The sequence below is a fragment of the Pantherophis guttatus genome, chromosome 14 (assembly GCF_059756535.1).
Source record: "Pantherophis guttatus breed Tessera chromosome 14, ASM5975653v1, whole genome shotgun sequence".
In the NCBI taxonomy this organism is placed as follows: domain Eukaryota; kingdom Metazoa; phylum Chordata; class Lepidosauria; order Squamata; family Colubridae; genus Pantherophis; species Pantherophis guttatus.
In genome coordinates this window covers 4124206-4146845 of record NC_142076.1, presented here as the reverse complement: position 1 = coordinate 4146845, position 22640 = coordinate 4124206, and the positions used below count along the sequence as shown (strand labels likewise).

Here is a 22640-nt window from a genome sequence, read left to right as displayed (position 1 = left end):
CCTGGCTAAAAACAACAACTGGGGGGCCCATATATTTATCACATGGGGTACTTGCCCTGGGGAACAGTCTTACAACATTGTTTTAGGTCACATTGTCCATCTCTATTCTCTATAGAGAAACGAGATTGATTTCCCTGTTTTTGTACAAAGTCCAGTGTGACGCCTTTGGGTTGTATAACCTCCGAGCCCATCTGACTCCAAAGTGCCTTCTATTTGTCTTTCCCACTCGATTACAGCAAATGCACTTTCCGTTTCTGCAGATAAGTACAATCCTGCTATCTCTACTAAGCCTCCACTTGGTTTTCCCGAACCCCCTCCATTAATGCGACCGAGGCCTGGACTTCCTTATCGACCGTAAATGTTTTCTGGTTCTGCCAGTTGTCACCTGGAGAGCTCTCACAGGGCTTATTCAGAGGAAAAAGGAAGGAATTGACGGAAGAGAAAAGATACAGAAGGCACCTAAATGGCCTCTCCCAGGCTAAGTCACAGCACTCAATCATTAAACAGGACTAGGCCCATCAGGAGATCCCAGGGCTGGGATCAAAAATGATCCCAGATCAGGGGTGAAATCCAGCAGGTTCTAACAGGTTCTGGAGAACCGGTAGTGGAAATTTTTGAGTAGTTCGGAGAACCGGCAAATACCACCTTTGGCTGGCACCAGAGTGGGGTGGGAATGGCGATTTTGCAATATCCTTTCCCCAGGAGTGGGATGGTAATGGCGATTTTGCAATATCCTTTCCCCAGGAGTGGGGTGGGGATGGAGATTTTGCAATATCCTTCCCCTCCCACACCCACCAAGCCACGCCCACAGAACCAGTAGGGAAAATTTTTGAATTTCACCCCTGTCCCAGATACAGGAAAGGACAAGGGACAAAATCCTCAGGGATGGACCCATGAAGTCACCAAGGGTTGCATTCATTTTAAAAGGGACCCTACCTTTACAAACATTAGAAAATACTAGAGATTAGTGCTTGCTTTATTTATTTATTTTTTCCTTTCTCTCACACTAACAATTACTATTTTGGAAAAATACTGCTTTGGAAAAAGTGCAAAGAAGAGCAACTAAGATGATTAAAGTCAGTGGTGAAATCTAATTTTTTTTTACTACCCGGTTCTGTGGGCATGGCTTGGTGGGCGTGGCAGGGGAAGGATACTGCAAAATCCCCATTCCCTCCCCACTCTAGGGCCAGCCAGAGGTGGCATTTGCCGGTTCTCCGGACTACTTAAAATTTCGTTACCAGTTCTCCAGAACCTGTCAGAACCTACTGGATTTCACCCCTGATTAAAGGCCTGGAGACCAAATGGTTGTAGGATTTGGGTATGGCTAGTCTACAGAAAAGAAGGATTAAGGGTGAGATGATAGCAGTATGCCAGTATTTGAGGGGCTGCCACAAAGAAGAGGGGGTCAACTTATCTTCCAAAGCACCAGAAGGCAAGACAAGAAGCAATGGATGGAAATTAATCAAGGAGTTTTCTCCTAAAACTCAAGAGAAACTTCCTGACAATTAACCAGTGGAAGGGATTGCCTTCAGAAGTTGTGGGTGCTCCATCACTGGGGGCTTTAAAGAAGAGACTGGATCGCCCTTGCCTCAAATGGTATCCGGTCTCCTGCTCGAACAGGGGGATGGACTAGAAGACCTCCAAGGTCCCTTCCAGCTCTATTCTGACTTGACTTGAATTTGTTAACAACTTTTGAAGGTCTCCAATCAAAGCTTTTAGGAATCAGTTCAGCTCTGGGCACCTCTGCATCAGGTGCATATCCTCCCCTAGAAATAATAACATATCTTGTTTTGATGACAATTTACATTTATGAATTTTTTAAAAAAAAATAGTTTGGGCCTACTAGAGTGAAGTCCTGCATGTGCCGCCATGTCAACATCTGTCTGAAGATTAAAGAGCATCAGTGTTCTCTCTTCAGCCCAGACATTCCTCAAAAGGTCTCTGAGTGGTACCCCATCCTCCTTCCCAGTCCCTGCCAATTTGGTCGGATGCTAAAATCAAATGATGATTTAGGGGATAAGAGAATTTAGACAGGAGCGGGGAATGAACATAAAAAGGAAATAAAAGGTTTATGAACTGATTTTAAAATGAATATTTTTTAAAACTTATTTTCTCCTGGATACACATGCTTTCTGTCTTGCCCTTATTATTCTCTTTAAAAAAGGCATCCGATCTTCACCATAAAAGAGCCCTGCCACCCCATTCCAGATAATTGTGGCATGCTGGGCAGAATCTATGAAAAAGTCCCCACCAAGTGAGCAGCATTTAATTCTAACTCAGTGGAAACAAGCAGCCCAAATCTCTTCAGTTATCTCTGTGGACACGATGGATTTGCAGGGTTTATTGGCTTGTTTACAAGTTTACAAGCTTCCTTATCAGGCACTTACAAAATGTCAGCGCTGGGTGGGAGCAAAGGTTCCCCTGAGTTGTATTGCAAACATTCCCGTAGCTGGGGCAAACAAATGTGGGCATGATTGGGGATTCAGAGCTGGCGAGGGGGCTGCTGTCATTGTCCTAAACGTATTCCTTGTTTTTTTGAGAATGGAAATACGTTTTTCATTCTGCAAAAACACAGAATGACGTTTAAGAGCAACGCTTATAAAGGGCTCCGCCCGCTTAAGGAAAAGAAAGCGGCTGGGGGAAGACCAGGCTGTACCTAAGGAAAGAAATATGCATTGCAATTACAACAACCAACAGGAAGTACCTGCACAGGTAGTCATTCAAATAAAGGAGAATATTTGTAGCTTCAGGATGGATGGATGGATGGATGGATGGATAGGTAGGTAGGTAGGTAATGTAGGTAATGATGATAGATAGAAAGATAGATAGATAGATAGATAGATAGATAGATAGATAGATAGATAGATAGATAGATAGAGACAGACAGACAGACAGACAGACAGACAGACAGACAGACAGACAGACAGATAGATGATATAGATGAATAGATAGATAGATAGATAGATAGATAGATAGATAGATAGATAGATAGATAGATAGATAGATAGATAGATAGAATATATGATAAATGAGAGAGAGAGATGATAGATGATATGATTAGGGAGAGAGAGAGAGATGGATGGATGGATAGATAGATAGATAGATAGATAGATAGATAGATAGATAGATAGATGATAAATAGAATAGAATAGAACAGAACAGAACAGAACAGAATTTTTTATTGGCCAAGTGTGATTGGACACACAAGGAATTTATCTTTGGTGCATATGTTCTCAGTGTACATAAGGAGAATAAAATATATTCATCAAGAATAAAAAGATACAACACTTAGTGACAGTCAAGGTTACTAATAAGCTATAAAATTGTGCTAGGAAACAAATAAAAACAATATAAATTGAAAGATACAAGCAACATGGTTATGGTAATAAGTGGGAAGAGATAGATACTAGTAAGGAAGAGAAGAATAATAGTAATACAGTCTTAGTAAATTATTTGACAGTGTTGAGGGAATTATTTGTTTAGCAGGGTGATGGCATTCGGGAAAAAACTGTCCTTGTGTCTAGTTGTTCTGGTGTGCAGTGCTCTATAGCGTCGTGAGACTTGGAGGTCTCACAGAAGACCTCCAAGGTCCCTTCCAACTCTGTTATTCTATGTTCTATGAGTAGGGATGACTTTGAAGGTATGATGTCTCCTGCCTTGAGCAGGGCTTGGACTAGAAGACCTCTGAGACTCCTTCCAGCCCTACGATTCTATATTCTACGGGAAACCAAAATTAACCTCCAACTTAATTTTGCAACAGCGCTGCTTCAATCCAAGTCATCAAATAATCTCTGCAGCATAGATGTAATTATCACGTTATTAATAAAATCTTCTTCAAAAGTTGGGCATCCCAAAAGTAGATTCTTAGATGAAAAAGAGACTGACCACAAGGGGACTTCTTGATACCAAGGACATCCAAAATGTTCTGTGTTGTCTAATTAAACTCTTCACAGAGATGAAAACAATCTATGGGTTTTAAAAAATACGTCCTTCCCAACCAGCAGACAGATCTGGGGTATCTAAGAAAAGGGAAAGTTTCCCTTGAGTCAGACAGAACTCCTAGGATATTCTTTTAATTGTGTTAATATACCTAACAGAAAGTAAACAAGAAAGAAAAGAAAAATGTTAGAAACACAAAAGGAAATAGAGGAGAGAAAAAACAAAAGAGAAAGAACACGTTACTCATAGGATATCCTTCTTTATTATTTTTAAGCACCTCATGAATCCCTGTTCGATAATATTGATTACAGACTCAGTTCGTGAACAAAGAGAGAACACATATTAGGACTAGAAGATCTCCAAGATCTCTTCCAACTCAGTTATTCACTTAGTCAAGACAAGAAACGATGGATGGAAATTAGTCAAGGACAGAAGCAACCTAGAACTAAGGAGAAATTTCCTGACAGTCAGAACAATTAACCAGTGGAACGGCTGGATTCCAGAAGTTGTGGGTGCTCCATCAATGGAGGCTTTAAAGAAGAGACTGGGTAGCCACTTATCTGGAATGGTAAAGGGTTTCCTGCCTGACCAGGGGTTTGGACTAGAAGTCCTCCAAGGTCCCTTCCAACTCTAACAACTCTGCTATTCAAATAGTCAGTAAATGATTAGTCATAAATTGAGGACTACGTTCATCATGCATATCATGCCATCATTCTGATTCCCAAGGATGTCTCTGCACCCACAGGAAGCCAAGAAGTATTCTTAGGAAATAAAATGGCACATGGCCGTTTTTTGGATCGCCCCCCCCCCCATCTTTTCTTTGAAACATATAAAGGTAAAGGTTCCCCTCGCACATATGTGCTAGTCGTTCCCGACTCTAGGGGGCGGTGCTCATCTACGTTTCAAAGCTGAAGAGCCAGCGCTGTCCGAAGATGTCTCCGTGGTCATGTGGCTGGCATGACTCAACGCCAAAGGCGCACGGAACGCTGTTCCCTTCCCACCAAAGGTGGTCGCTATTTTTCTACTTGCATTCTTTTACGTGCTTTCGAACTGCTAGGTTGGCAGAAGCTGGGACAAGTAATGGGAGCTCACTCCGTTACACGGCGCTAGGGATTCAAACTGCTGAACTGTCGACCTTTCAATCGACAAGCTCAGTATCTTAGCCACTGAGCCACCATGTCCCTCTTTTGAAGCATATCCTCTGCCTCAAAAGAAGGTCAAGTATTCTGAGAAGTGATGGACGGAGTCCTTGAAGCGGTGGGATGGTAATCAGCCTTCCCAATTTGTCTTCTGGCCAAGAGGTCTTTTGCAACTGGTCTTAGCCAGTTAGTGGGGGAATGTGCAAACTCTCCTCCCTGGCAGCCGTTTTGTGAGAACTCCTCAGCAGGATCCCAAAGATCTGGGATTTTGTCTCCATCACAACGTTGGAAAAAGTTGTAAGCCTAGTAGCACCTATTTATAAGTTAACGCCACTGGGGCCCTGGACACAGAATAGGACAACTCACCATGGCCAATTCAGCACAGGATAACTCACTGCAGGACAATTCAACAATTCAATTCAATTATTTTAAAATATATTTATTCCACCATTTATTTGATATTAATGTATCTCTTATACTGCAGCAAGTTTTCCCACAGCAAGTTGGCCGTGGTGAGTTGGCCATGGCAAGTTGGCCATGGTGAGTTGGCCATGGCAAGTCAGCAATGGTAAGTTGGCCATGGTGAGTTGGCCATGGTGAGTTGGCTGTGGCACATTGGTTATGGCAAGTTGGCCGTGGCGAGTAGCGTAGACCCCCATGGGGAAGGCAAGCAGCTCTGTGGCTTCAGTTCATGGAAAAGCACCATTTGAAGAGTAGACAGTCCACCTCTGCTACTTTAGTTTTGGGCTGGAGTTCCTTCTACAGCAGGCTTAATTAGGTGGCCGTTGAAGATAATATAGATGTCCGACTCCTCGCTGTAGATTGCGTTCTCCCGCTCCCGCTTGAACATTCGTACCCAGACCTCATCTCCTTCCAGGAGGTCCAGCATGAGGCTTTGGCTCTGCATGATGCTCCTCTCACTGGGTTGACAGTAGAGGATCGCCACTTGGTCTTCATTCTTCATGATGTGCAGGTAGGTCTCCTTGTAGTTCCAGGTGTGGACGTTCAGGTTGAAGAAGTAGATCCCAGGAACGTAGCAGAAGAAGCTGCCAGTAAACATGTTGAAATGCTTGTAGAGGTTGACAAACTCTGTGTCGAAAGTAACCCGTTGGTAGTAATCCAAACTGTGGAGGGGTTTGCTGCGTCCAATCGAAAAGGCAGCGTAATGCTGTTTGCAGGAGTGGCCGGTGGGCCCCACCTGACCTTTTTGTCCTTTCTGGCCATGGGATCCCTGCAGGCCTGGCTCACCTGATTTGCCTTCGAGCCCTGCAAGTCCTCGTTCCCCCATGTCACCTTTTTCTCCTACAGAGACAAGAAGGAATAAGGTGTCACAAATTTAGATGGTGTGAAAACCATAAATCAGCTGCCCTGCCTATTTTTTTTTTTTTTCAGTTCTCTTTTCCTGCAAAAGAGGGCGCTGTGGGAGTAGGGATTTGGCTTTCTTGGTTGGATTATTTTGGGCTGATTTAAGAGCTGGAGGTGATAGAGCAGGGGTCTCCAACCTTGGCAAATTTACGACTTTGCTAGCTGAGGAATTCTGGGAGTTGAAGTCCACAAGTCATAAAGTTGCCAAGGTTGGAGACCCCTGTGATAGACGAGATGGTTCCCAGTCATAGAGCTAGGTGGCTGGAAAGGACCTTGGAGGTCTTTGTTCTGACCTAGCCTTCACAAACAATGGGAAACTACTTACTCACGAGTAAAACAACCCCCTTTTTTTCTTAAAACAAGGCATGAACAGTCTTTATTGGATAGACATTGGCTAGACAAAACAAAAAATAGTCACAAATGAGAGTCTTTTCTCCTTCTGAAACAGGGCAAGAACAGTCTCAGTTCACATGAGAACTCAAGATTTTAAATTCATTGAAAGTCCTTCAATGATTAAGCCAAGCAGAAACAGTCCCTGTTCACACCGGCTGAGGCAAATGTACCACCTGTCAGGTTTCAGCCTTCTCCTCCTTATGTCAGCACTGGAACGAATGTAGCTTGGAGTGCTGACACCACCTATTGTTTCCCAGCAGGGAGATTCAGTTGGCCACTCAAATATAGAGCAATTAGTCCCAACAAACCTGGTTCTGGCAAAGGAATCCGACTTGATGGATGTACACTGGAAAACGAATGGTTGCCTATGATAACAGGCCATTCCCAAACCCCTCCTATTTATTTCCCAGCCAGGGAAGGCTGGCTAGCGTCTACGACTTCTTTTTCCTGAGAGCCAGCTTATTGGCTTCCGTTGCTCTCCTCTCCTCTCTATGCATACGTGCATGTGGGATGAGTCCCCTCACTCAGCTCAGGCCCCGAAGACAGCTTCCTCTCCACCCGGGGGTGGACAGAAGGCCCCCGGCTCTGCATCTGCTTCTGCTTCCTCATCAGAGCCTTCCAAAGTCTCCGAAGCTGGCCCAGGCCACCCCCTCTCAATCTCCTACTCATCTGACTCTGCTGCTAGCTCTGCTGGCAGCTGACAAGCCATAATAGTCTTGTGGTCTAAACATCCTGCTGAGAAAAGACCGCACTGCAGGACTCCTTTCCCGGTATCCAGTGGTGGGATTCAAACATTTTTACTACTGGTTCTGTGGGCGTGGCTTGGTGCGCATGGTCAGGGGCTGTGACAGGCAGCACTCAGCCTCCTGCATCCCCCAGGGAGCAAAAACGGGCTGGGGGGAACGCCCCCCTCCCCGCTCCCAGTTTTGGGCCTAGAAGGCCTCCCTGAAGCCTCCTGGAAGCGAAAACTGGCCATGGGGAGTGGGGCTCACCACCCCCCATCCCGTTTTGAGCCTAGAAGGCCTCCCTGAAGCCTCCTGGGAGCGAAAATGGGCCGGGGGGACATGCAGCCCCCCCACACCCCATTTTGGGGCTAGGAGGCCTCCCTGCACTTACCTGGGAGCCAAAATGGGGCATGTGGGGACTCCTGGAAGGGGCAGGGCAGGAAGGGGTGGGGCCAGCCAGCAATTTAACTATCAGTTCGCCTGAACTGGCCCAAACCGGCTGAATCCCACCACTACTAGCATCAGTGGTAGGTTGCCCCCGGTTTGGACCAGTTCGCAAGAACTGGTAGTAAAACTGGTGGGAGTCCCCACCTACCGCCCCAGATGTCATCATCAGTGATCTGCGTGTGCAATCCCATTATGAACCAGTGGTAAAGGTAAGTAGAACCCACTCCTGACTAGTATCTCTCCTGAATGGAAGGATAGGAAATCAGGAAGGCCACAAACTATCAAAGAGTTGTTCAAACAGGTAATCCTTGACTCCAAGTTGTAAAGTCATGACAGCTGTAAAGCAGGACAGCATGTGACTGGCCCAACTTACAAACTAGGGCAGGGGTGGGCAACCTTTAAACCTCAAAGAGCCACAAAGGTCCTAACCGGAAGCCCCCTTTCAATTATGGAGCCGACCGGAAGTCCAGTTCCCCCACCATAGAGTCTCCACTTAACGTAGCATCCTTTTTCCTCTGCTGACCTGAAGTCCGGTTCCCCCACCATAGTGTCTCCTCCTAGTGCGGCGCCCTTTTTCCTCTATCTGTCCTAACCGAAACCCCTATCAATTGTAGAGCCGACCAGCAACAAGGAGCCGCAGCAGAGGGATGAAAGAGCCACATGCGGCTCCAGAGCTGCGGTTTGCTGACCCCTGAACTAGGGAGAGACGAAGTGAACACATTTGCAAACATAAGAACATGAGAGAATTGTCATATTCACCTAATCCTATTAGTTGGGATTTTTAAAAGTGATTGATCTGTGCATACTTCATTGCAATCCGTAATGCTTAATGAGAATGGCCTTGGAAGACCAGGTGAAGAGATACTGCTGGGAGAATGTTAAGATAAGAAACAGCTGGATGATGGGTGGGGGAAGAGACCCAGAAGGGACTGCCCCTGAGTTAATGGGCCATAAAAGTGATGGTGGAATAATTGTATTTTCAGATTGGCATGATTCTGTAATGTAGCTTTACAATAAAGTGGAAGTAGCTTGTATGGCTGTGTGTAGGAGATGACAAGCCTGAGCCCGAGGGAGGGGTCAAACACATCATCAGTCTCGAGTCCCTTTGCACCCACAAGAGATCTAAGTCCATCCCACCTTGAATTCCATTTGACTCTTATCTACTGCAAATTGGCTTTGACTGTCAACAGTTCAGATTCTTATAGAGAGCTTAAGCTTGCAATAAACCTTTATAGACCGTATTTTTCAGAGTGTAAGATGCACCTTTTTTCCCTCTAAAAGAGGGTGAAAATTTGGGTGCGTCTCATACACGAAATGTAGTCCCGCCCACCCGCTGGCCCCCACCCTTTGGCCTCTGCCTCCCAGCAATTTACCTTCTTGAAGCAAGCAGCAAACAGCAAACAGCCCGTTTCAGTTTCAGCACAGCCTGATTAGCACAAGTAGCTGATTGTCAGTTGGATCAGCCTCCCGAACCTCAGCTGTTTCAGGCTGCGGGGATTGCCATTCCCTATTGCCGCACAGGCCTCCGCTGTTTACTGCAAGGAGGCAAATTGCTGGGAGGCAGATTTTTTTTTCTTGCGCTAATCAGGCTGTGCTGAAAATGAAAATGAAACTAAATCAGGCTGTTTGCTGCAAGGAGGCAAATTGCTGGGAGGAAGAGGCAGATTTTTTTTCTTGTTTTCCTCCCCAAAAAAGGTAGGTATGTCTTATAGTCCAGAGTATTTTATACTCCAAAAAATACGGTACATTTGGACTGCCTGAGTTTCCTGACTGCTGTGCTTGATGCTGTGTTTCCTATCTGGTCTACCTGAGATGGTTGACACAAGAAGAGATACTGATCAGAGCTTTGCAGAAAGTGAGGGGGGACAGGATTTTAGAAAGAGATTGCTTGCCTTTTAAGATGTGGATATCGATGGTGGGCTGGATCTTAGGGATCATGTAACGAGAGTCGCTGGTCATCCGTGCGAATCGGGAAGTGGTGATAGAAGCCGGCTGCTCGTCCTGCCCGCAGCATCGTACACACGGTGGAGCCCTCCAAACTCTCTTCTTTGGGGGTGCCTTTTCCCCTGGAAGATGGCTGGCATGCAGAAAACACACCAAGAGCAGGAGGAAGGTGGGATGCATCTTTAACTGACCAAAGAAGACAGGGTAAGTGGTTTTAAAAAAGGAAAGTCAGCTGCCCTTTTAGAAACAAGAATGTAAAAGTAAATTAAGATGTGACAATAAAGCAGAGGTCTTCAAACTTGGCAGCTTTAAGACTTGTGGACTTCAACTCCCAGAATTCTCCAGCCAGCAACTCCCAGAGTATTCTGGGAGTTGAAGTCCACAAGTCTTAAAGCTGCCAAGTTTGAAGACCTCTGCAATAAAGGGTAATATATATAGGTATGTAATTGCAGTATTGATGCATTGTATAGAATAGACATGTACACAAAAGGAAAGGAAGAATAACAAACTAATTTATATGTACTTAGGAGATATACTGATACCGAAGCACTGTAAAGATTGAAATTGTGATATAAAATGAAGAAAACTGTTTCATAAAGCTATTTTTAAAAAAAAGAAAGAAAGAAATATCTGCCCCATTAAAAAAACTTCACAGGGTCAGGGGGGACCCTGTTTCTTGCCAACCTGATAGCCCAGTAGAAGAAAGATAAGGTATTCCTTGCCTTGCGACCACAATTGAGCCCAACGTTTCTGTGGCTAAGTGAGACATGTATAAAAAAATGTATAAAATGTATTTTAAAAAAGTGGTGAGATTGCTTATTTGGGGGGTGTTATTGTTGTCCTTTTGGGGGGGGGTGAAGAGGTGATCAAATTTCTAAGATGCCTTTGTTTAAAGCAGACATTTAAAAGAACTAAATCAAACTTGGAACATTGATGTAGTAACTGCATGAGGGGCCATGAAGTCCTAGTGGACAACCATTTAAATATGAGCCAGCCGTGTGCGGCAGCTGCCAAAAAAGCCAACACAGTTCTAGGCTGCATCAACAGAGGGATAGAATCAAGATCACGTAAAGTGTTGATACCACTTTATAATGCCCTGGTAAGGCCACACTTGGAATACTGCATCCAATTTTGGTCGCCACGATGTAAAAAAGATGTGGAGACTCTAGAAAGAGTGCAGAGAAGAGCAACCAAGATGATTAGGGGACTGGAGGCTAAAACATATGGAGAATGGTTGCTGGGTATGTCTAGTTTAATGAAACTAGACATATGTCACAACATAAGCCTAAGACTGAAAATCAGGCTTGTCAGATGTTACCTCTTTTCTATCCTGCTCTACGGAGTAGAAAGTTGGTCTCTGACAGAAAACCACTTGAAGAAACTAGAAGCATTTGAAATGTCAATTTACAGGCGGCTGTTACGTATAAGCTGGGTTAACAAAATCAGAAACAAGGCAGTGATAAGCCACCTGGGAAAGCCAAGGAAAATCATCAAAGCCATTAAAAAGCAAAAGTTAGAATATTTTGGACATGTGATGAGACACCCGGAAAAATATGGCATCCTTCACTTAATCCTCCAGGGAAAGATTGAAGGCAAACAAGGTCCAGGCAGAAGAAGAACATCAAGGCTTCAGAATCTAAGGGACCGGTTTGGACAAAACTCAGCAGCACTTTTTCGTGTGGCTGTTAACAAAAACAGGATTGCCAACATGATCACCTACGTCTGATGATGAATAAGTATAATGAAAAGAAGGACTAGGGGAGACATGATAGCAGTGTTCCAATATCTCAGGGGTTGCCACAAAGAAGAGGGAGTCAAGCTATTCTCCAAAGCACCTGAGGGCAGGACAAGAAGCAACGGGTGGAAACTAATCAAGGAGAGAAGCAATCTAGAACGAAGGAGAAATTTCCTGACAGTGAGAACAATTAGCCAGTGGAACAACTTGCCTCCAGAAGTTGTAAATGCTCCAACACTGGAAGTTTTTTCAGAAGACATTAGATAACCATTTGTCTGAAATAGTATAAGGTTTCCTGCTTAAGCAGGGGGTTGGACTAGAAGACCTCCAAGGTCCCTTCCAACTCTATTCTATTCTAAATGTGTTCCTGTGTGTGATGGGATCTGTCAAAACTCTGGGCACGTATTTCTACTTTACCTCTTCTAAGTAGCCAAGTTGAAGGTTTTATTTTGCTTCGCTGAATATTTAAAGGCAATGCCTGAGATTGCGTGATCACTTCGAAGTCTAAGCATTGTTTCTACTCAGCTTGATTTGGCCCCTTGTTTTCCTCTCTGCAATCCAAGGTTGTGGCTGCAGATTCTCGTGCTACTAGAACAAATGTTATTTCATTTCCATAAAACTTTCAACCTACTTTCCTCTTGTGGGCTGCTATTATAATCAAAACACAGATTGTTTAGAGGCGAAGGGAGAAGCTCCTCTATAATGCTCCTCTCATATAATCTGATTCAAATAAGTTCCGTTTTTTTAATAAACTATATGAAATTGCATTGTGGTGTGATTTTATATTACATTGTTAAACGGAACTGAGATGTTTGATTCTTTTTGCCTTGCTCTTAAAAGGAATTCAGGAAAAAAAAAAAACCAGAAAAAGGATTTTTATAGAGGAAAAGTCTCTTATTCAACAGCTTCCTTTGTTCTGCATCAATTTGTGAATTTCTTATACAGTTACTTTCTATCAGCCTGGGGGGAAAAATGGGAGGGAAGGGGAGAGAAGTTCTAAGGCAGTGATGGCCGGAATGTGCATGCATGTGCGTGCACATGCGTGTGCCAGAGTGCCAGAAACCCGAAGACCAGCTGGCTGGCGCACATGGCCAGCTGATCTTTGGCTTTCCAGCTCGCACATGCGCACCAGCCAGCTGATCTTCTCATGCGCCGAAGACCAGCTGGCCGACCCATACATGCCTGTTTTGGGGGCATTTTTGGGCCGTTTTCAGGCTGTTTTCCGACACTCTGGTGCCCATGAAGACCAGCTGGCTGGTGTGCACATGCGCGCTGGAAACCAGAAGAGCAGCTGGCAACGGCATGCATGCCCACAGAGAGAGCTCTGCGTGCCACCTCTGGCACATGTGCCATAGGTTCGCCATCCCAGTTCTACAGGTTCTAGAAAAATCTTTTTGTGTTTTTCTCCTACTTTTTTTCACTCCGTTTAATGGAATAGAAAAAGAGAGGTTTGCTTTAATTACCAAAGAGAGAAATTTTCTAAATTGTCCTGGGAGGAATGGTAGGTAGTCCTCAACGTACGACCGCAACCGAGCCCAAAATTTCTGTTGCTAAGTGAGACATTTGTTAAGTGAGTTTTGCTCCATTTTATGACCCTTTTTGCCACCGTTGTTAAGTGAATCACTGCAGTTGATAAATTAGTCACCTGGTTGTTAAATGAATCTGGTTTCCCCGCTTGTCAGAAGGTTGCAAGAGGGGATCACATGACCTTGGGACACAGCAATGGTCATAAGTATGAATCGGTTGTCAAGCGTCTGAAATTCGATCACGTGATCATGGGGAGGCTGAGAAGGTCATAACTGTGAAAAACGGTCCTAAGTCACATTTTTCAGTGCCGTTGTAACAGTAAATGAACTGTTGTAAGTTGAGGACTACCTGTAGGGGTGCTCTTACTTAGTGACAAGGTCTCTGAAAGGGGCATATGTGTGAATTTCCTCTTTCTTTTTTTTTTTGCAAGTGATTGGGGTTTTCACAGAGTCAAAAAATTCAGGATGGCACAGGGCTGTGATGGAAAAATTTGCCAGTTTTGTTTTGTGTGTTTGCACACGCAGTGCACCTTTTCAAAGGAGAGAATTCAATCACAGTAACTTTTTTTTTTTACATCTTGACTCTTTTTAACCAGAATTGGAGACACCCATGCAAAGGATGCCAAGAGGACAATCCTCCCTGGAGTTAAGCAGCAGTTCTCCAGTCCAGTTAAGGGAGATCCTGCCTTGGAGAACAGAGCAGAGCAGAGCAGAGCAGAGCAGAACAGAACAAAAGGGCTGGAAGGGACCTTAGAGGTCTTCTAGTCCAACCCCCTGCATGAGCAGGAGACCCTACACCAGTGATGGCTAACCTTTTTGCCTTTGCATGCCAAAACTGGGGGGGAGCATGGGGGGTCAAGTCTGCACATGCCCATACCCATAATTCAATGCGCCCCACTCCCCGTGCATGCGCGACCCCCCCGTGCTCCCCTCCCCCCCCGGTTTTGGCACGCGATGGCACGGTGGGCCCAGTAGGCCCATTTTTTGTCCTCCGCAGGCTCCAGAGGCTTTCTAGGAGCCTGGGGAGGCCCGTTTCCCGACTTCCGGTGGGCCCGAAAGGCCCAAAAATCAATTGGCCGGAGCACGCATGCGTGCTGGAGCTGAGCTAGGGAAACGCTCATGTGTCCACAGATATACCTCTGCATACCATCTGTGGCACACATACCATAGATTTGCCATCATTCCAGATAAGTGGCTGTCCAGTCTCTTCTTAAAAGCCTCCAGTGATGGAGCAGCCACAACTTCTGGAGGCAAGCCGAGCCGTTCCACTGGTAGCTTGTCCTCACTGTCAGGAAATTTCTCCTTACTTCTAGGTTGGATCTCTCTTTAATGACCTTCCATTTGTTACTTCTTGTCGTGTTCTCAAGTGCTTTGGAACAATAACAGAAACAGTATAACAGAATTGGGGGTCTTCTAGTCCAACCTCCTGCTTGAACAGTAGACCCCATACCATTTTTGACAGGTGGCTGCCCAGTCTCTTCTTGAAAGTTTCCATCCGTTGTTTCTTGTTTAGCCTTCTGGTGCTTTGGAGAAAAGCTTGACTGCCTCTTCTTTGTGGCAGCCCCTGAGATATTGGAAGACTGCTATCATGTCTCCCCTAGTCTTTCTTTTCATTAAACTAGACATACCCAGTTCCTGCAACCGTTCTTCCTATGTTTTAGCCTAATTAGTCCCCTAATGACCCTTGTGGCTCTTCTCTGCACTCTTTCCAGAGAAAATGGGTTAGATGGGTGTGTTTCTCCTTCTGGAGAAATTTTCCACTCCATTGTTCTGCTTTGCAAGCCTAGCAAGAACACCACTTGTCTAAGTTCAAACAGCCCGTCTTTCAGCTCACTTTTCAAAGTAGTTAATTTTCTTTAAAAAGATTAAAACATGCAGGTAGTCCTTGACTTACAACCACAATTTCCACAATTTGTTAAGCAAGGCAGTTGTTAAGTTAGTTGTACCCAATTTTATTGTTCTTTTTTGCCCTGGTTGGTAAAAAAATCTCTGTAGTCATTAAGTGAGTTGGGCACTCATTAAGCAAATCTGCCCCCCCCATTGACCTTATCAGAAGCCAGCTGGGTAGTCCAAAATGGTGATAAGTCGGTTATAAGTCATTTTTTAAAATACCATTGTGACTTGGAATAGTAATCGCACTTAAATCTTAAATATCGCTTCACAATGCTTTTACAGCCCTCTCTAAACAGTTTACAGAGTCAGCCTCTTGCCCCCAACAATCTGGATCCTCATTTTACCCACCTCGAAGGAGGGAAAGATGAGTCAATGTTGAGCCGGTCAGGATTGAACTCCTGGCAATGGGCAGAGTCAGCCTTCTGACTCTAACCACTGCACTCTAACCAGAAGGAAGGAAGGAAGGAAGGAAGGAAGGAAGGAAGGAAGGAAGGAAGGAAGGAAGGAAGGAAGGAAGGAAGGAAGGGCCATAGCAATAGCACTTAGACTTATATACCGCTTCACAGTGCATTTCAGCCCTCTCTAAGCAGTTTACAGAGTCAGCCTATTGCCCCCAACAATCTGGGTCCTCATTTTACCCACCTCGGAAGGATGGAAGGCTGAGTCAATCTTGAGCCCAGTGAGATTCGATCTGCCAAATTGCAGATGTCAGAATAGTCACTAAACAAATAGCTATAAGTTGAGGATCATCTGTAAACATGTTATAGGTTCAAATGGCCTGGATTTTGGACTTAAAAAGAAGAATTTGGGGCACACAAGTTTTGTAAGGCAGATGTCGGTTTGATGGTGCACACAGGACTGTACAGACAACATCAAGGGCCACAAAACTGGCTGGCAAGGAGATTTTTTTTTTAATTAAAAAATTTATAAATTTTACTAAAACACAAATTTGACATTTACACAACATACGACATATAAATAGCTTATCCTTTTTAAGCATTGTTTCATAGTGGTCTTTCATCTGATATATTATACTTCTTCCCCTATTTCTTAGTCTAATACTCCTTCTTTTTCCCCTCCTTCTCCTTTTCTTCTCTTCTCTTTTTTTCCCTCTTTCCCCCTATAGAGATCTATATATTTTGATTATATCTTTACTGTTTTACATTTCTACATTCATATTATATACATAATTATACCACTCAATACATATTATATATATATATATATATATATATATATATATATATATATATATATAGAATTTCTGTTTTCTCCTTGTATTTATTGTTCTTTATTGATAGTGTTAAGCCAACTATACCATTTATTCCATATTCTGTAGTAGTCTGTCTCTTCTTTTTTTTTAATTTCTTTTGTTAATCTGTCCATCTCAGCGCATTCTTTTTTTTTTTTTTCATTTTTATTGAATTTATATACTGCCCTACTCCCGAAGGACTCAGAGCGGTGAACAGCCATAGAATAAAACATATAAATACAGAATTTAAAATAAAATAAAACGAATTAAATAATTTGGCTGAACAAATTTAAAACCCCAATAATTTAAAAACAAATTTAAAATTTCCATTTAAAAAAGGGAAAAACTTAGGTCAGGCCAGCTTGATGAAATAAGAAAGTCTTGAGCGCGCGACGGAAGGTATGCAGATCCGGGATCCTCCGTATCTCCGGGGGGAGCTTGTTCCAGATAGTAGGTGCCCCCACAGAGAAGGCTCTGTGGATTCTAAGATCTTATCTATTAGTTCTTCTTCAGTTGAGATTTTTTCCTGTTTCCAATTTTTTGCAACATTCTTGTTAGGAATCTTTGATGCTACATATCTTAACAACAGCACAAATAACATATCATAGGAGATTATATATATATATATATATAAAAAAAACAGAATGCCTTGAAAATGGCTTTTTTCTCCCAGCCACAAAATAGCTGCAAAAAGCAATTTTGCTTCTAGGAGGAAGACTCTTTTAATGTTTGAAAACATTTTAGATTGTGTTTACTATATTGGATTTTTGATCAATGGCTGCAATTAGATTGAAGTCATGCTAGAAGCAGCAGAGGTTTGAAAAAAACTGAAGATGATCACAGCAACATAATGAAATGCCTTTTAGAAGTTTGTCCTTCTCGATGCCCTTGTAAAAGGGAAGGGGTCAAGCTGTCTGCAATACAGTTCAGAGGACTGAGTCAATTTTCAAGGACCAAACCTAGGGACAGGTAACCTAACCATACTAACCAAGGAGAGAAGCAACCTGGAATTGAGGAGAAACTTCCTAACAGTGAGAACAATTAACCAATGGAACAGAAGTTGCCTTCAGAAGTTGTGGGTGCTCCATCACTGGAGGCTTTCAAAAAGAGATTGGACAGTCACCTGTCTGAAATGGTAGCGCTGGTGGCTGGGGGATTCTGGGAGTTGAAATCCACCTATCTTCAAGCTTCCAAGGTTGAGAAACACTGGTATAGTGTTTCTATAGTGTGTCTGAGCAGAGGGTTGGATCTTTATATTACTGCTTTATAAAACCTTAGTAAGGCCACACCTGGAACACTGCAACCAATTTTGGTCACCATACTACAAAAAAGACATTGAGACTTTGGAAAAAGTTCAGAGAAGAGCAGCTAAGATGATCAAAGGCCTGGAGGCTAAAACATAGGAAGAATAGCTGCAGGATTTGGGTTTGGTTAGTCTAGAGAAAAGAAGAATCAGGGGTGACTTGATAGCAGTGTTCCAGTATTTGAGGGGCTGCCACAAAGAAGAGAGGGGGTCAAATTATTCTCCAAAGCATCAGAGGGCAGGACAAGAAACAATGGTTGGAAACTAACCAAAGAGAGAAGCAATAGCAATAGCACTTATATACCGCCTCATAGTGCTTTTACATCCCTCTCTAAGCGGTTTACAGAGTCAGCATATTGCCTCCAACCACAGTCTGGGTCCTCATTTTATGCACCTCGGAAGGATGGAAGGCTGAGTCAACCTTGAGCCTGGTGAGATTTGAACTGCTGAACTGCAGCTAGCAATCAGCTGAAGTAGCCTGCAGTACTGCACTCTAAGTAGCCAGTGCATTACCTCGGCTCTTGGAAGCAACCTGGAATTAAGGAGAAACTTCCTAACAGTGAATACAATTAATCAATGGAACAGCTTGCCTCCAGAAATCGTAGATTCTCCATCATTGGAGGTTTTTCAGAAGAACCAGATAGTCACTTATCTGAAATAGTATACTGTAGGTTCTCCTGCTTGAGCAGAGGGCTGGACTAGTAGACCTTCAAGATCCCTTCCAGCTCTCTTATTCTGAATACACTGAGGGATGCATTGGGGGAAAAACAAAAATTCAGGTTGTCTTCAACTTACCACCAGTCATTTCCATTCAAGCAAGAAAATATTGGGAGAAAGTACATAATTGGCTTGAAGAGATAACTAAACAGAATATAGATTTGAAATCGGAATTATATCTGTTGGGAATAATACCAGAGGGTTACGATATAGGGATCACATCAGAGGTTGGTTTCAGCAGGTTCTGACCAGTTCTGGAGAACCGGTAGCAGAAATTTTGAGTAGTTCAGAGAACCGGTAGTAAAAATTCTGACTGGCCTCGCCTCCATCTATTCTCTGCCTCCCAAGTCCCAGCTGATCGGAAGAAATGGGGATTTTGCAGTATCCTTCCCCTGCCACGCCCACCAAGCCACGCCCACAGAACCGGTAGTAAAAAAAATTGAATCCCACCACATATTTAATTTTACGTATACTGACAGCAGCAAGGATTATATTTGCTAAATACTGGAAAAATGAAAACACTCTGCCAGACGGAGAAGTGATTCGGAAAATTTTAGAATGTGCTGAAATGGATAGGTTAACTTTTAAAATTAAAGATAAAGAAGACTCAGGATACTACCAGATATGGAACAGATTTTATGAGTGGCTAGAGAAAATGGGTAGGAATTAGAGGGAAAAAGACTATGAATGTATTAAAATAGAGATGGTTTTCAACTTTAAGTATGATAATCTACAAAATGTAAATAGATATAAGAAAACCCAGTTTAAACTATTTGGTTATACTAGTACAATTATATCTAATAAAAGTGTTATCATATTATAGTTCCTGTTACTAGTTACTGTTATGAGTTCATGTGTTAATATCTTTTTTTTTTATTCTGGTCTTTGTGTAACTGACATAACTGACACATCCTGCATTCATACACTGTATTCAAAAATGCTTATAAATAAAATATATATATACTACCAAAAAAAAGTCACTTACAATCGGTATCCAAAGTTATTACTGGGAAAAAAATAGGAGCATTGAACACTGACCTCCTCAGAGTGTCTGTTTTATTTTGCCAGCCCTGACTTCACAATCATGACATTCTCTCCTGCTTGACTTTTCCCGCTTGATTCATTCCCGTTGTTTGAAAGCAGATCTATAAATGGAACAATGTCTCTTCCTGCCTTTCCTATATCGATGCTCTCCTTTCAAATCATATGTGTACGGAACATAAATGTTGACCGCAAAGCACAAATATCTTCCTCTGCGTTCTTTCTAAGTCAGTCCTCAATCAATTTGTTGTCTTTCTTTTCTTTTTTCAAAGAAAAAGAGAATTTCAGGGAAATTACTCTGGGGATAATAAGATGTACTGGCTCTAAGTGAATTGCTCACTGGCCAAGCCTGCAGATGTCCTTCTCTTAACCAGAGAAACATTTCTCTGGTGATATGGAATCCCTGGCTTCCCACAATTTCATAGGAAGAAGTTGTTTGTTTGTTTGTTTGTTTGTTTGTGAATTAGTTAGGTTGGTTGGTTAGTTAGTTAGTTAGTTAGAAGTCAAACTGAAGTTTTTCTGCTACTCAGAATATTAGAAAAATGTGTTATTGGAAATATTAACAGCAGGACAGGTAGTCCTTGACTTACGACCACCCTTGAGCCCAAAGTTTAGGTAGCTAAGTGAAATATTTGTTCAGTGAGTTTTGTCCCATTTTACGACTTTTCTTGCCATCGCTGTTAAGTGAATCTAACTTAACATTTATTAAATTAGTCAGCTGGTTGTTAAGTGAATCTGCCTTCCCGATTGACTCTGGTTGTCCCGAAGGTCGCAAAAGTGAATCACATGACCCCGGGACTCTGAAACAATCAGATACAGATTAACAGAGTTGGAAGGGACCTTGTAGGTCATCTAGTCCAACCCCCCCCCCCCCGCTGAAGTAGACTCTACAGCATTTCTGACAGATAGCAATCCAGTATCTTCTTGAAAGCTTCCAGTGATGAAGTTCCCACAACTTCTGAAGTCATAAATATGAACCAGTTGCCAAGCCTCTGAATTTTGATCATGTGACCATGGGGAAGCCGCAGAGGTCATAACTGTGAAAAGCGGTCATAAGCAGGGGTAAAATCCAGCAGGTTCTGACAGGTTCTGGAGAACCGGTAGCGGAAATTTTGAGCAGTTCAGAGAACCGGCAAATACCACCTCTGGCTGGCCCCAGAATGGGGTGGGAGTGGAGATTTTGCAATATCCTTCCCCTGGAGTGGGGTGGGAATGGAAATTTTGCAGTATCCTTCCTCTGGAGTGGGGTGGGAATGGAGATTTTGCAGTATCCTTCCCATGGAGTGGGGTGGGAATGGAGATTTTGCAGTATCCTTCCCCTGGAGTGGGGTGGGAATGGAGATTTTGCAGTATCCTTCCTCTGGAGTGGGGAGGGAATTCCCCCAGGAGTGGGGAGGGAATGAAGATTTTGCAGTATCCTTCCCCTGCCACGCCCACCAAGCCACACCCATAGAACCGGTAGTAAAAAAATCTGGATTTCACCATTGGTCATAAGTCACTTTTTTCAGTGCCGTTATAACTTTGAACGGTCACTAAATGAGCTGTTGTAAGTCAAGGACTACCTGTAGTCCCAGAGGTGCTTTTTCAAAAGGACTTTCTTTGTTTTTGCTTGAAGATGTTTCGCTTCTTATCCAAGAAGCTTCTTCCGTTCCACTAACGTTGTTTGCTTTTTAAATGATTTAAATTTCTGAAGAAGCTTCTCTTCAAAGAAAAACCAAGAAAGTCCAGTTGTCTTTTGAAAAAGCACTTTTGGGACAACCGTGACCTGGATGGCTGAGAATCTCTACAGACATTCACAGCAGTGGATCTCTTCAGCACCTGTACTACGAAACAAGCCTTAAAAACCCAGCCAAGAGGAATTTGAAAGAAGTTTTCAACCAGCCTGAGAATAAAGTAGAAAAACAGAAGCCATTTCACAGCAGGGGAGAAAAGGTCTGCGCAACCATTAAGGCAGGTTTCAAAACAACATTAAAAATGGACAAACCCACCACCGTTACCTGGCTTTGATGGATGTTCAGGAAGATCTTTTTATGGAAGGATGGAAGGATAACATTGAGCTCCACAAGAGGAATGCTTGTTTGTCTCAAGTTTGTCTTTCTGGCAGCTTTTTTTCATGGGCCACAACGGACACCCAGAGAGGGAAAAATGAACTCTCCAGGACACCCTGAGATTTAATGAGAGCTCGAGAGTTCGTCCCTCTAGGAAAAGACACAGATTTCTGCAAAGAAGCCCAGATGCCAAAGAGGAGGAGAGGGGTAGAGGAGGAGGAGGGACGGCTGCAAAACAGCCACGTCACGGAGAGCATTTCCTTCTACTTTCTCTCTCTTTCTGGACCAGTTTGTTGTTGCTCCGTCCTTCTCCTCTATCTTGAGGAGATTTTCACAGCAGCCAAAACAGAAAATTGTTGATTCTGAGGGCCAAGCTGGAAATCTGCCATCAATTTCCACGGGAGCAAATGGATGGCACAGGACACTCCTCTCAATCCTTCTGCCCTTCTCCTTCGAGGGATCAAAATACACACTGAGCTGCACACATTATTTATTTGGAAGATGTGCCTCCAGAAACTTAAAACATGCTTCCAAACATTGAATGGAAATGTTTACATTTGGTGTGTATGTATGTATATATAGATATATAGATATATAGATATATATATGTATGTATGTATGTATGTATGTATGTATGTATGTATGTATGTATATTTAGAAGGCATTTTTTTAAAGGAACATTGGGGAAATTTATGTGCGTCTCAAGAAAATATAGGAGAGAAGCTATTTATGTGTTTAGGAAAATGTTCTACGAGTTATGGAATACCTGGAAATAACAAATCTGCAATTATTATTTTTTTTCAGTAGATTGAAAGAATAAACGATTTTATAACATTACAATCACTGAAAACCTGAGACACCCGCAGGATTCTGATTTATACGAGTTGCACAGCTGGTTATTTATTGCTCAATATGTTATCACTGATACCCTGTAAAATTATCGCTGCCCAGGGAGGCCAGGAACAGGGAAGGAAAGGGGGGAATGTAAGTACCAATCCTGTAAAAAAGATCCATTTGTTCAATCTTCAGCGTCAGTCTGAAACTAGGACTGGTGTCTCAGCTTCCTTGGCTGAGGTTCTTCAGTTGTGGTTGTGGGAAGGAAGGCCCAAAAGGAAAAAAACCAGGTTGGAAAACCAAATACATAGGAATATACCCTGTTTCCCTTAAAATAAG

The 22640-nt window shown here is 43.1% G+C and overlaps 1 protein-coding gene across 1 annotated transcript; it reads right to left on the bottom strand.

The window, feature by feature from the left end:
• Positions 1-4182: 4182 nt before the first annotated feature.
• LOC117667397 (complement C1q tumor necrosis factor-related protein 8-like) lies at positions 4183-21768 on the bottom strand. Its single transcript, XM_034420714.3, has 3 exons — positions 21417-21768; positions 9901-10138; positions 4183-6380 (listed from the first exon to the last, which is right to left on the bottom strand). Exons 2-3 carry the CDS (start codon positions 10130-10132, stop codon positions 5815-5817), a joined length of 798 nt encoding a protein of 265 aa, XP_034276605.1. The 5' UTR covers positions 10133-10138; positions 21417-21768; the 3' UTR covers positions 4183-5814.
• Positions 21769-22640: the final 872 nt, after the last annotated feature.

Coding starts and splice junctions, on each gene's coding strand:
- LOC117667397 (XM_034420714.3), bottom strand. CDS start 10,132: ATGCATCCCACCTTCCTCCTGCTCTTGGTGTGTTTTCTGCATGCCAGC. Junction 6,381..9,900: donor CGATATCCACATCTTAAAAG/GCAAGCAATCTC, acceptor TTGTCTCTGTAG/GAGAAAAAGGTGACATGGGG.